General features: G+C 55.7%; 2 protein-coding genes across 8 annotated transcripts; both read right to left on the bottom strand.

Moving 5' to 3' along the window:
- Positions 1 to 1101: 1101 nt before the first annotated feature.
- HOXB7 (homeobox B7) lies at positions 1102 to 4176 on the bottom strand. Its single transcript, XM_024573150.4, has 2 exons — positions 3644 to 4176; positions 1102 to 1458 (listed from the first exon to the last, which is right to left on the bottom strand). The coding sequence occupies exons 1-2, from the start codon at positions 4041 to 4043 to the stop codon at positions 1205 to 1207; spliced, it is 654 nt and encodes a 217-aa protein (XP_024428918.2). The 5' UTR covers positions 4044 to 4176; the 3' UTR covers positions 1102 to 1204.
- Positions 4177 to 5415: 1239 nt separating this feature from the next.
- HOXB8 (homeobox B8) lies at positions 5416 to 11404 on the bottom strand. Of its 7 annotated transcripts, none has more exons than XM_053911318.2 (4): positions 11387 to 11404; positions 10501 to 10559; positions 7353 to 8332; positions 5416 to 6548 (listed from the first exon to the last, which is right to left on the bottom strand). In XM_053911318.2, exons 3-4 carry the CDS (start codon positions 7774 to 7776, stop codon positions 6241 to 6243), a joined length of 732 nt encoding a protein of 243 aa, XP_053767293.1. In that variant the 5' UTR covers positions 7777 to 8332; positions 10501 to 10559; positions 11387 to 11404; the 3' UTR covers positions 5416 to 6240. The 7 variants fall into 7 exon arrangements, with proteins under 7 accessions (XP_053767293.1, XP_071075469.1, XP_053767296.1 ...); XM_071219368.1 differs by lacking the exon at positions 11387 to 11404 and adding an exon at positions 11177 to 11237; XM_071219370.1 differs by lacking the exons at positions 10501 to 10559; positions 11387 to 11404 and adding an exon at positions 11177 to 11301 and having other exon boundaries at positions 5421 to 6548; positions 7353 to 7827; positions 8106 to 8332.
- Positions 11405 to 13259: the final 1855 nt, after the last annotated feature.

Genomic DNA, 13259 nt, shown 5'->3' with positions numbered 1-13259 from the left:
CTTGCGCCCTGGTGGCACGGCCTCAGCCCCAGTCTGTCTGGCTTGAAGGCCTCGGGGAGGAAGTTTGGGGAACTGTAAGGGTTTGGTTTGGTTTGGTTCTGCGAATGCGTGTGGTTGAACATGTGGGCCCATCGGTGTGTTTACTTGGGGACGGCCAATGTGGATCTGTGTGTTTATAAACCAATGTGCGAATGCACATGGCTGTGTATAAACGTGTCTGCGAGTGAGTGTGAATGTGTGTTAACGTGTGAGTGCGTGCGAACGTGACTGCATGTGTCTGGGCGTGGAGTTGGGATGCGTGAATGCCTGTGTGTGGATTTGTGTGAATATATGAATATGAGTGTTTCTTTGTAAATGCAGGGGACAATGTGCGTGTTTACGTGTGACATCAGCCGGTAAATACGTGTGAGTGTGTGCATTTATGTATGTCACGATGTGTAGAAAAAGGAAAGGGAATGTGTGCGTGGTGTCAGGGTTCACTAGTTGGCACCCCCCAGAGCAGGGGCGCCATGAATAAGAGCAGACCCCAGGAGAGAAGGGGACCAGCAGCAGAGGCTACCACGGGGGTTACTGGGATGCATGGCTGACCCTCACCCTTCCCCAGAAAATAGAGCATCTGTCTGTTTGGTTTTTAATTGTGTTTTATTTCCGCATTCTTCAGATACACATAGAACGTAAAGAGGATAACAGGGGTAGGAGGAGCAAGGAGCATCAGGCAGGGCAGGTGCGTAGAGAGGACAATGGAGTTAGTGGGTACTCCGGGCTCCCTAAGGCCCCTTCAGTGCCGCTACTGGGAAGGGGGGGGGGGACTCAGGAGGGCAAGAGAACAACACACGTCAGTGCAGACCACAAGAGACAGCGTCAAAGAAGGGGGCTTACAAAACAGCAACATTTTACAAAGACCTTACAATAGCAACATAGAAAAGGGGAGGCGAATTCCGGAAAGCTATAGAACAGGTAGACGATGTCCTTCCCATATTGTACAAAACAAAACCCCCGGCAAGACTTTTCTATAGGTAGTTATTTTTTTCAGTGTTAAGAAAACAAAATTTCACTTTCTCTCCTTACAAAAAAATTTAACTGCTTTTCACTTAAATAGGGTTTTCCCCCTGTTTGATTTGAGTTTCCTGGTTCCGTTCCCAGAGCTGGGCTTCTTCCTCTCTCCCTTTCTCATCCCTCTCTTCTTCTACCCTTTCTCCGTCCCTCACTCTTCCTCGTCCTCCTCCGCCTCTGCCTTGTCCTGCTCCGCCGCGCCGGGGCCTGCGCTCTTGTTCTCCTTTTTCCACTTCATGCGGCGGTTCTGGAACCAGATCTTGATCTGGCGCTCGGACAGGCAGAGCGCGTGCGCGATCTCGATGCGCCGCCGCCGCGTCAGGTAGCGGTTGTAGTGGAACTCCTTCTCCAGCTCCAGCGTCTGGTAGCGCGTGTAGGTCTGGCGGCCTCGCTTGCGGTCGGTCCCTGCGCCCAGCGTTGAGAGAAGAAAATCAGTGCGTGAGGAAGGTGCAAAGCCACGAGAGTCCCCATCTCCCTCTTAGGCCCTGTGTGTGATTGGAAGTCAGAGGTTGGAAGGGTCCATGTTCCTACTAAACCAAATTTTCACTTTCCATCCCCCAGCCTATGCTTGCCCTCTTCCTCAGTGCGCACTTTTACAGGCTTCCAGAGGCAAATATTGCCATTTTCCAGCCAAGAAGTCTTCCAGCCTAGAGCTTCTGAACCCAACATCTACACTGCTGGCTGTTAAAGGGCCAGCACCCAAGGGGTGTATGTGGAATGCAGGAACCTTAATCCTTCGGTCACCCTCAGGACCAGGGACCCCAAGCCTCCCCTCTCGGATGCTGGCTTTGATGGTCTTTGAGGTGGGGACAATAGGAACCATGCAAGTGACCCTGAAGTAGGCTCTAGGTCTGGCCTGAGTTGTTTATCCTCCCCCCCCCCACCACCACCACCAAGAAAGGAGACAAAGGACCCTCACAGGTCCAATCCTTCCCTTCCTTCCCTCCCCCAAGCCTGTCGTGGAGTGAGGAGTTGGTGAGAATTTGCAGATTTCCTTGGAGCATGGAGTGTGTGTAAGAGCAGCTGCCCTCTGATGCCTATTTTCCAGTGAGTGTCTGAGGCTTTGACAGGACCAGGGTCTCCCGCCTGCCCACCTGCCCACCTGCCCACCTGCCCAGACGACCCAGCTCTGCAAAGCAACCTTTGGGCCTCCAGGAAGGCGCAGGAGTACAGACAGCAGCCTGGGGTGGGGTGGGGTGGGGTGGAACATAAAGTATCCAGGTGGCGGGGGCTGAGGGGAGGATGAAAGCTTCCCAGGTTAGGCCCCAAACCCTGAGGAGGCTTGGCGGGGGAGGGATGGTTTAGTGGAGGAGGTGCTGGTGCCAGCCCTCCAGGGAAGTAGCCTGTGGGAGGTGGGACTGGGGGCCCTAATTTCAAGTCAGATAAAAGCCAAGTTGAAATGTTTATGAGCAGAAAAATTTGGGCTTTGATAAATCAACTGGAAAGGCAGCTGAATTACGGAGCAGGTAATGGAGACCGTGACCACCAATTCTGATGGTGTAAGAGCTGGGCTTCTCCTGGCCCTCAACCCTGGCTGTGTTGGGAGCCTCTGACCACAAGTCTTGGACCTTCTGAACCTGGGGGCTGGCTCCTGAGTCCAGGGCAGCATTAAGAAGGCTGTCTGGGAAAGGTTTGTCAGGAAACCCCGTGGGGCACCTGATCTCTTGGGGTTCCTGCAGCAACTGGCTCAGTGGTCTATACTTTCGAACTCTTGATTTGGCTGCATAAAGTCTAGTGCCTCCCCCAAGAGGACATTCACTCTTCTGGAGTAATACCTGCAAACTTGCTGGCCAGTTCTCCAGGGTACTTAGGAGCCCCGGGAAGGGCACCGGAGGAAGCCAGTTGTATCTCCATGCGGCCTCTGACCTTTTCTCTAGTTCTCCTGCCACCCTCTTCCCAAGTTCACTGGGGGGTCAGGAGCCTCATCTCTCTTGGCTTCAGCGCCCCCATCTTGCCACCTGCCTCGCTGCCTCTGTGTCCCAGGCTGGATCTTAATCTCTCATGCCCCCTCCTCCTGCCAGGCCTCTAGAGCCCACCTCTAATTGTCCAGAAGGGAATAATGGGGGAGCAGGGTTGGCTGGGAAGGAAGGGGGAGGGAAGAATTGCTCAGTGCTGCAGCCCCCTCCCCTAGACCTTATCAAAGCTGGGACTGGGGGACACACCCAGAGCCGAGATCCCCAGCGGGGTAAGGGAGAGGGGAGGGGGAGGACCTTAATGGCTATTCTCTGCAAACCCCAGCCTTCCTCCGCAAGACAAACGGCCTCGTCTCCAGCCCGTGCCGGCCTGGCTGATAAATATTTAAAGCTAAAAGGCCGGGAGGAAGAGTGGGGGGTGAGCTGGGGGCTCGGAGCGCCGCGGCGTCGGCAGAGAGGGATCCACCGGGAAGCAGGGCGAGCCTAAGAGCACCAAGCAAAAGGGGGGGTGGAGGCCGAGCGCCGGGTCGCGGTCAAGGGGGTGCCGCGTCCCCAGGGCCCACCTCCTGCCGGGAGCACTGTGGACGTGGGACGGGGCAGTTGACCGCAAAGGGGGCGCCTTCCGGGGAGTGTGCCCGGGCCACTGCGGCTCGGGACGGCTCGGTGCGCGGCGTTACCTGAGCTTCGCATCCAGGGGTAGATCCGGAAGTTACTCTCGGCCGCCAAGTCCGAGTCCCTCTGCTCCTTGGCGCCCGCCGCCTTGGCGGGGTCGCCGGGACACACCCCGGAGAGGTTCTGCTCAAAGGGTGCGCAGTGCATGTTGAAGGAACTCGGCTCGAGCCCGTAGCCGGCCGCGTAGACGCCGGCGGCGCTCTGGCCCGCCATGCCCCCCCCGCCGGGGTACAAGCCCTGCATGGAGGCTGCGAAGGAAGCGCCCGACCCCGCTCCATAGCCCGGGCGCGGGGGGTTGGAAGCAAACGCACAAGAAGTTTGTTCGGGGAAGGCTCCGGTGGCGAAAACCGAACTTGCGGCTGGATATTTAGAAAATAAAGCATTCGCATAATACAATGAACTCATAATTTGGCCGGATGATTTGTAGGCAGGGACGTTTTAGTGTCGGTTTTACGAGATTCCTTGATATATTACAGAATTAGAGTCCAGATTTACACCAAAAAGGACCCCCTTTTTCCTCTTTGGACCACGTGACCCCCTCCCACGTGACTTCCCCTCCACCAATAGTTGGGCAGCCTCCCCACGGCTCCCGGTAATGTGGAAAAAATTGTGTGGCGTTGGATTTATAAAATATGATCAATAATGAATGGGGAAGCCAAGCCCTGTGGATTGGGACCGGGGGCTCAAGGGCCGCTGTCCACCCCCGTGGGCTGGAGGCAGCTTGCAGGCGAGATTTGGAGAGGAAGGGTTTGAATGGAAAAGAAAATAAATAGCCTCTGAGCGACCCATGTTGTCGCCCCCACCTCGCCTTCTCAGCCCCTTACCCAGCGAGAAACAAACTCAGGGGTTGCACGCAACGGGGCGGGTGGGTGCGTGCAGGTCAGATCTTTATTAATCGGGACCAGTTCGGCTTGGCTGGGCCTTTGGGAGAACTCAGCCCGGGGCTCTCAGGTGAGGAACGAGGTGAGCCTGGCGTCAGGCTCTCTCTCGGTGCCCCAGACACACGGGCAGGGAAGGAGCCGGGCTTCGTGGGCGTCCTAGAAGCGCGGGATCCAGCCCACGGGCGTTGGATGCTGCGGTTTCTGGTAGCTTAAAAGAAGGCTTAAAAATTAAACAAAACAAAACAAAAACGAAGGGGGTGGGGTGGGTGGGAAGAGAAAGGAAGGGAGGAGGGCGACTCAGTAGGCTGCTCTTCTGGTTCCGGGAGGCGGATGCCTCGGTGGAGAGGCAAAGGGAGCGAAGGAAGGAAGGCTGCGGGCCACACGACCGGGGAGCGGGGCCTAGGCGGCCAGTCCCAAAGAGGAGGAGGCAGGGAAGAGCAACTCACCTCTCCTCCTGCTCCCCCCACCAGAGTCTAGGAAATATAAAAAAATATATATGCTTGGCTCAGCAGCCCTGCACTCCCCCCCACACACACACACACAGGAGAGGCCACACAGAAACAAAAGAGGAAGGTGGTGAGGATACAGCCACCAGTCCAAGCGTCTCTCCAGCTTGGCCAGGTCTCGGGGGTCTCCGGGGCCACGCAGCCTCGGAACGCGAAGGGTGGGGGTTTCTCTTGGCTCCCCTCCCTGGTTCCTCTCTCCTCCAATCACACGCAGCCGCCTCCCTCACCCCTTGCGCCCCTGAGCCAAGGGACTCGCACCACCTGCCTCCAGCCCCCGCCCCCTTCTCTGCACGGCCTGGCCTGGCCTGGCGGGCGCAGGGGGCCGGTGACCGGCTTCCCCCAGCTCTGCAAGGCGCTGGGAGCAAATGAGGAGAGCGGGCCTGGCCAGTCTCGGGTTCTCGCTTGTAAACTTTATTGTAACTCTTCCGCCCTTTTCAGGCGCAGACAACAGAACAAAGTATAGAGGAACAACAAAATATATAATTAGCCCTCCCTCCCCCCAATAAAGCAATTCACGGATACAGGATACATTCTCTTCACAGTAAACCTAAGAACACTTTTAACAATTGCCCACAGCGCGCATGCTAACTAAAGTAACCTCTTTTGAGAAACACTTAAGACAAAATTGTCAAACCAAAAAGGTGGGGAGGCAAAGAGAGAAGCAAGAGAGAAAGCCAGCGAGCTAGGCAGGGCAACAGGGAGAGAGGGGAGGGAGGAGAAAATGAGGAGGGGGGAAGAGAGAGAGAAAGAGAGAGAGGGAGACAGAAAGAATTACGGCGTGAATAGGCAGTTTCATGTTGTTGGGAGAACTTAGCAGAAATCGGTACCTCGGTCATTACAAAGAAGCACGTTCAAAGGAAAAGAGACCATCGCACAAGGAGGCTTTTTACAGGGGGCGGGGGCGGGGGCGGGGGCTCAGCCAAGCCGCAGCCGCTCACCCTCGCTGGGCGAGGGAGTCCTTGCTCACAATCCTTGTCTTTCCCCACGACCCCCAAGAGAAGGGAAGGAGATCCACGGTAGCTCACACACAGAAGCTATTACGAGATACTACCACTAGCGGGGACTGGCGCGGTGGGGACGCTGCGGTGGGAGGCCAGGCTCCGGGCCCCGCTCGCGGGACCAGAGCTCTCTCGGGCGGGGGCGGGCGGCGGCGGCGAGCGGTCGGGAGGCCAGCGGACGGAGGACCGCCGCGGCCCTGGCAGTCCCGGTTGGAGCCTACTTCTTGTCGCCCTTCTGCGCGTCGCCCTCCTCCGCCGCCTCCGGGGCCCTCTCCAGCTTCTGTTTCTCCAGCTCTTCCTGCTCACATTTGCTGCTGGGGAACTTGTCTTTGTTGTTCTCCTTTTTCCACTTCATCCTCCGGTTCTGGAACCAGATTTTGACCTGTCTCTCAGTCAGTCCCAGCGCATGTGATACCTCGATCCGCCGCTTGCGAGTCAGATAGGGATTAAATAGGAACTCCTTCTCCAGCTCCAGGGTCTGGTAGCGGCTGTAGGTCTGGCGGCCTCGCCTGCGTCCGGCGGCTGCTGGGAATGGGGGAAAGGGCGCGACAGAGGGAGGGGAGGGTGGGGGAGGGGACAGAGACGGAGAAGGTTGGAAGATTCGTGAACCAGCCTTGGAGACCAGTATAATAAGGGCAGAGGAGACCTTCTACCCCGCGCGGGGGAGGGGGCGCTAGGAGGCCGCGGTCAGCAGGGGCGGGGGGAGGGGGGAGGGGGATCATACACCACTGAATTTAAGGGAACCAGAAGGGGAAGCCCTCTCCCCCGGTAACAAGCACCAGGGAGTGGGGTAGGGGTGGTTCAAATCTATTAAAAGTGCCATAAACTTTAGAAGGAAGGATGTGAAGGAGGGGGAAAATAAGAATAAAAAAAGCCGGGATGGGAACGAATGGACCCACCTTGAAAAGCCCCCAGAGCCTCTGCCCCAGAAGAAAAGTTTCTTCAGGGTAATTAAACTATAAAGCAATTGAGAAGTGCAAAAGTTGAGCGCCCCCACTCCCACCACCCTTTCTCCACTACCCCCCATAAAACAGTAAAAGGGGGGAAAAGGAGGGGGAGAAGAAGAAAAGTAAGGCGGGGTGAGGGGTTTATGGATTCAGGAAATGTCTCTTAGAGACCCTCCTTCAAGGGAAACAAACAAAAAAAGAGAGAGAGAGAAAGAAAGGAAGAAAAAAAGGAAGGAAGGAAGGAAGGAAGCAAAGAAGAGGGAGGCCATCTGAACAGAGCAGGCAGGTCCAGCAGGAGCTGGAGGAAATGCGCCCCGGCCTGTCCGGCCCCATGCCCGGCCTTGGGCCCTCGGGTCTCCCTCCCGCCCCGCGGCGAGCTCACCTTGCGGGCGCATCCAGGGGAAGAGCTGGGTGGGCGACGGGCTCTGCTCTGAACCCTCGGCCTCCTCGCCCAGGCCGCTGGCGGCGGCGAGCTTGCAGTCGGCGTACTGCACCAGGTCTGGATCCTGTGCGCCAAACAGGCTCTGCCGCTGCAGCGGGTCGTAGCCGTAGAAGTTGCCTGGGTCCCCGTGGCACGCCACGGCGCACGGGTTTTGCTGGTAGGGAGCCGTGGACAGCGACGACGGCCCGTGGTAGAACTCCTGGATTTGCGACGGGTGCTGGAAGCTGCCGCCGCTGCTGGGACCGTACACCACGGTGGGTCGGCCGCCCAGGTCCTGGGCGAAGCCGCAGTCATAATAATTGGGGCGCAGGGACTCCCCGGTTTTGTATTTGGAGAACAGTGAGTTGACGAAATAAGAGCTCATTTTATTGAATTTTGAAGCGGCGGCGGCGGCGGCGGCGGCTGTAGTTGGGGGCTGTTGGGGAGGGGGTGGGGAGGGGGAAAGGGAGGGAGAGAGAGAAAAAAAACGCGGATTCGCCGGCTCCTAGTCACCCTCGCCAGGAAAGGAGAGGGAAAGGGAGGAGGAAAAAAAAGAAAAGAAAGAAAAGGCGAAGAAGATCTCCAAGCCACCACACTTTTTGTGATTTCCAGGAATAGAAAAAGGACAGCGAAGCCTCCAAAAGTCTACGCTTGCATGGCAGCCGCGGCTCGCTCGCCCTCCCCCCACCCCCCACCCCCCAAACAAAAATATACCGCCACTTAAAGAGGTCCTCGCTTTACATTTCGAAGAAAGGATGCCAGTTCATAAACAGTTTTCGGTGATTTACTTCCCTGCAAATGAGTTGTTTCATATTTTGCACTGTCTTTTCATGATCATTTGCATCCATTAGAGACCCCGCATCCTATTGGCTTCTCCGTACTCCTCCCGGACAGAACGCAGAGCGAGGGTGAGAGCGAGAGAGAGCGAGCGAGCGAGAGAGCTAGAGCGAGAGAGCGCCAGGGAGTGAGGAGAGAGCGAGGGGGGAAAAAAAGGAGGGGAAGAAAAAAAAAAACACCCAGGGAGAGAGAGGGGGAGAGAGAGGGGGAGAGGAGAGGGGGTGAGAGAGAATGAATACGGATTAAATCTGTTTAACTACCTACATTAATGAGATATCTCTCGCCTCACAACAAATCAAATACCTTCGCAGACCACCCCCAAAGACTGATGTGGGGGAGTCACGGAAAAAACCACGCACACACACAGACACAACGCGCCAGGCGTAGGCACGCTGTTAATTTCGTGATTTTAACGAGGCAGTTGGAGTCTTTTTAAATGTCAGGGTCGCTTCGGAAAAATGTAAAAGAACAGGGTTTAATTGCGCCGAGTTTTAAAAGGTCCTATAAATGTAATTGGTATTTTAATACAAGTTATCAAATCATACAGCTTCCTGTCCTAAACATATTTTCAAACAAACGAGGTAGTCATATTTAAAGCTTTAATGATCAATTTCCTTATTATTGATAAAGGTTTAACTATCTTGTAGAGGGAATTGGCTGGGTAACCGACCCCCCCCAAAAAACGGCTGTAAACTCTTTAACAAACTATAAAACGCAATAAAGCCGGAGTCTGTTGTTGTTTATGCCGCAGCGCATAAAAGCTGTTAGCATTTTACGAGTTCTTTCCTCTACAGCTATAAAACTGCAGCTTCGATCGCCCCCGCCGCCCGGCTGCAGCACGGTGGGGGTGACGAAGCCAAAATGAAAACGATTATGGGTTTTTTCGGCGCAAACGGTGACTTTTCCGAGATTTTTTGCCTCCTCAGCTGTGACAGCACCTGTCCCACCCCCTCTCTGGAGCCCCCAAACCACCCCTCTCTGCCCCACCCAGACCACTCACCAGCTTTCCCCTATTAAACAAACAAGCACGGGGTTTCTTTGGAGAAGGGGTCTGGGAGGGCTTGAGGAGGGACCAGGACAGGGAGAAGAAACTTTCTGGTTAATGGGCAGTGGTGAAGCCCTGAGCCAAGTTCCCCCTGCAACTGAGGATTTTGCAATTTTGCACAGCCTAGTTTTGGGGAGTGCAGGAATGGGGAGGAGGTCTCTAGAAGGTACTTGGGCCCAGTCAGAGCTTTGGGGGACCAACTTTGTGTGATGGGAGAGGGGTCTGATGCCACCAGCAGGATGGCAGCCAGTTGGGCTGCCCACCCTCCGCACCCAGGCCTCAGGACCCAGTAACCAAGCCCAATTGGCTCCCAACCCTCCCAGGCCAGTCTTCAGCACCCTAGGGTGAGAGGGCACCGCTAAAACCATCAGCACATCAAAGGGAAATAGGGGCCACTGCTGGGCACCAAGGTCCCTGGCACCTGGCCTTGCTGTCCACTGTCCTGTTCCCTCCTCTGCCCTAGGCAGTGGCTGCATAGTGTGCAAGAAGGGGACACCTTTTAGCTTACAGAGTCCTTTGAGCCACTGTCACTGCCTAAATTGAGCTTGGGGTAGAGGGGTAGAGGTGCAGCAAGGCCACTGAGTGCCCCATTTCTCTCTCCTGCCTCTGAGACAGTCTGTAGTTGAGCTCTCCCTCCAGACCTGAGTACCTGGGGCTGGAACAGACTGCAGTTTCGAGCTGACTTGGTGCCATGCTCTCACGCCCGTGGCCTTTCCTGGCCTACCAGGCCTAGTGACAATGGGGACTAGGCATTAGAAGGCCCCGGTCTGAGGGTCTGAATCAATAGTCTCCGGAAGGAGCTCACTGTCCAAAGGGTGGAAAGAAAAGAAAGAAGGAAGGGAGAAAAAGAAGAGAAAATTTCTAGCAACAAAAGTGGAGGCTTTACAAATACATTCAATTAATTGTTCAGTTAGGAGAGAGGTTTGCTCTGTATGCAGAGGAGTGCCTTTCAGGGATCGGATTCACCCCAACCTTTGTAAAAATGAAACCATCGCCCTTCTAAGGGGAAGTTATCATTGTGGCCACTTGGTCCTTCGAAAGTGAACGTGAAGGATGGGAGAGGGCAGACAGGGAGAGGGGAAGGAGAAAAGGAAGGGAGAGGTCTTGAATCTTCAACCCGGGACTTACAGAGGGCGGTGAGGCAGTGGAAGGGTGAGTTAAGTTGTTGGCGAAGCGAACATTTTTATCAAGTGCGGCGGATTTTATGGCCATGATTTGAGGACTCACCGGTGAGGTAGAAATTCAATGGCTTGTTCTAAATCATCCCTACACCGTGCCAGAAATTCCTGATGGAGGAAAATGTTTCTATTATAAGGAAAAACAAGAAAGAGCGAGGAGATAATTTATAAACACCCAACGGAGCGCAGATTTATTAGAGAAACTCAACTTGAGAAACTCCACGGGCCTCTTCGCACCTGCTCCTAGGGGAAAAGAGGAGAGGCTGCGGCCGGGCTAGTTTTAAGGGTGTGGGGGGGAATCTATTTTCGCTCAGGTTTGTCCCGATGAGGGGCACGGAGGGGACTGGGCCAGGAGGAAATAGGAGACAGGAGTCAGAGGAGCTCTGGGCAGACAGCGCACGGGTCTCAGAACGAAAAACTCCCGCAGTCCAGGCCTCCAGCTGCTAAATTGTGAAAGGAACCGTGCGGCCTATGGTTGTGCACGGAGCCCGAGCGCACACCTGGAAATCACGGACCGCGGGGAAAACCGAGCTCCGGCTCCCTGCCGCCGCCGTTCCTGCCCCTCCATGATGCCGCAAACCGCGCAAGTTTTTGCGGCCCAATTCGGGGCGCGCAGGACCATCCGAAGAAACACCGGAGCTTTCCTGCACCTCGCCGTTCAGGGGAGTCCCTGCCCCGCGCCCGGGTCCCCCCGACGCGCGCCCAGCCCCGACCCCGACACTTACAAGGGCTCCTGCGAAGCGCGCCTCGCCGCCGACTCTGGGCACCTCCAACCCCCACCAGAGCCACGGATCCATTTCCCCTAAAACTGTCCCCACCCCCACCCCACCCCCAGGCTGGCTCACCCGGCTCCCTCTCCTGCCGCCGATTCGGGCAGTAGGTTCCCCGCAGCTTCCTTTCCATCTGACCCTTTCCTGCCGGTTCTCCCCGCTCACCTGACTGGCTCGCCCGCGTCCGCAGACATTCCTGTTGCTCCCCTCCCCGGAAAACTCTCACTTCCCCCGAACCAATTCTCCTCTTTTATTTAGACCCATTGTTCCTATTATTATTGTTGTTATTACTACTACCACTACTACTACTGCTAGTACTACTACTACTACTATTATTCCCCGTTCTTATGCATTCGTTGCCCCACCGAACACAGAAACTGGGTGGGTGAGAAGCGCTGAGCCCTCCTCCTGGGGGAAATTCAGAAAATTGACCATTTGAGGAGAGGGGGGCAATACGAGCACATCTGAAATCTATAAAACGGGGGAAACAGCCATAATGAACCTTCTATTTTTATTACGCGCAAATTATTCATGACTTCTGGTAGCGCTCAGTTCGTAGATTCGGGGCCGACCAAGGTGCGCTGTGCAGCCGCCAGCGCCCGCAGCCGCCGCACCGGGGATTTTCGCGTGGAGCAAGGCTGCCATCTAGCGGCCGTCCTGAGAAAAGGCGCCGCCGCCCCCGACTCTGCCAGTTTCGCGGAGAGCCAGCCACCCAGGCGACAAGCAGGGAGAAACTTTCTCTACTGGCAGAAAAGGGGGAGGGAAACAAGAGCAGGCCAGAGAAAATGCATCGGAAGTCAGGAGATGGTTCATGCAATTGTGAAGATAAGCTAAAAAAAAAAAAAAAGGTTGAGGGCGTGGGGAGAGAAAAAAAAAAAAAAAGCCAAAGCTTTTTGCTCTCCTGCTCCCCATTTCAAGACCCGAAGTTCTGGCGGAGGCCGCCAAGCAGTGCGCCGTATAAGGCCAGTAAAAGGGGGAGCCTAGCACTTTTCAAAACGAATACGATTGTTTGAAATTCTAAGGAGAAACAATTGGGCTTTCTGGTGGGGGTGGGGGGGTGGAGAGGAGGCCTGAGAGGATGCAGTGGGAGTGTAAAAGGACCAGGCGTTGCCCGCGCCCAGACGTCTGGCCCCGCCGGAGCTGTGTGCGTGTGTGTGTGTGTGTGTGTGTGTGTGTGTGTGTGTGTGCGCGCGTGTGTGTGCAGGGGGCTTCTTTATGACGTCCGATTCTGGAGGGGGTGTGAAGAACAAAGAGTCCCAATTGCGTTCTCCAAAGCATTTGCGACAACAAAGTGTTTTTCTGTCCCCCTTCCCTCTTCTCCCCTCTTTGCGCCCTGGGGCCCCGGAAACCCCAAGCCCAGCTACTGGACGCTGAAGGTGGGGGCTGTCCACAGCCCCCACCCCCAGGCCCGAGCCCAGACCCAGCTGCGGCTCTCTCAGCTCCGGAAAGTTTCCCCTCACTGTTTGCTTTGCTGCTGTTTAGTTTCTTAACCTTCAGAAATTTATACGCTATAAACTTTTATAGCGGTCATATTCTTTTATTGCTGCGCACACGGCATTGAATTCCTCTCGCGGCTTCTCTGTCTCGTACTCTCTCGGTCTTCCTCCCTGAATATCTCGCTCTCTTTTATGACAACAGATTTCCCCATCTCCGGCTTCCCAGCCTCCGCATCTTCGCCTTTGTCTGTCTTTAAAGAAGCCACCACGGCTAAGGACCCAAACGCCGCTGGAGGCTTCCCCCGGCGCCCTCACCCCCTACCCTGCAGCACTCCGTCTGGTCCCAGCCTCGTTCTTTGCCTTTCCTCTGGGCTGAACCCGGCCTTCTCCGCCACTCGCAGCCCCAGCTGGCTCCAGGGAGCCCAGGCCGTGGAGGAAGCCTAGTCTACACAAGCTCTAAAGCCAGATTCATTTTCTATCCTGAATGGAACCCTTGGAGGATGCGGGTGCCAGGCCCCACCATATCCTGGAGCTGCACTTCCTCCTGCCTCCTGATTAGCACATCCTTTAGTTCGCTGGAGAGGGGTAGACCTGGCCTTTCA

The sequence above is a fragment of the Desmodus rotundus genome, chromosome 9, assembly GCF_022682495.2.
Source record: "Desmodus rotundus isolate HL8 chromosome 9, HLdesRot8A.1, whole genome shotgun sequence".
Lineage (NCBI taxonomy): Eukaryota > Metazoa > Chordata > Mammalia > Chiroptera > Phyllostomidae > Desmodus > Desmodus rotundus.
This window is presented reverse-complemented; position numbering and strand designations above follow the sequence as displayed.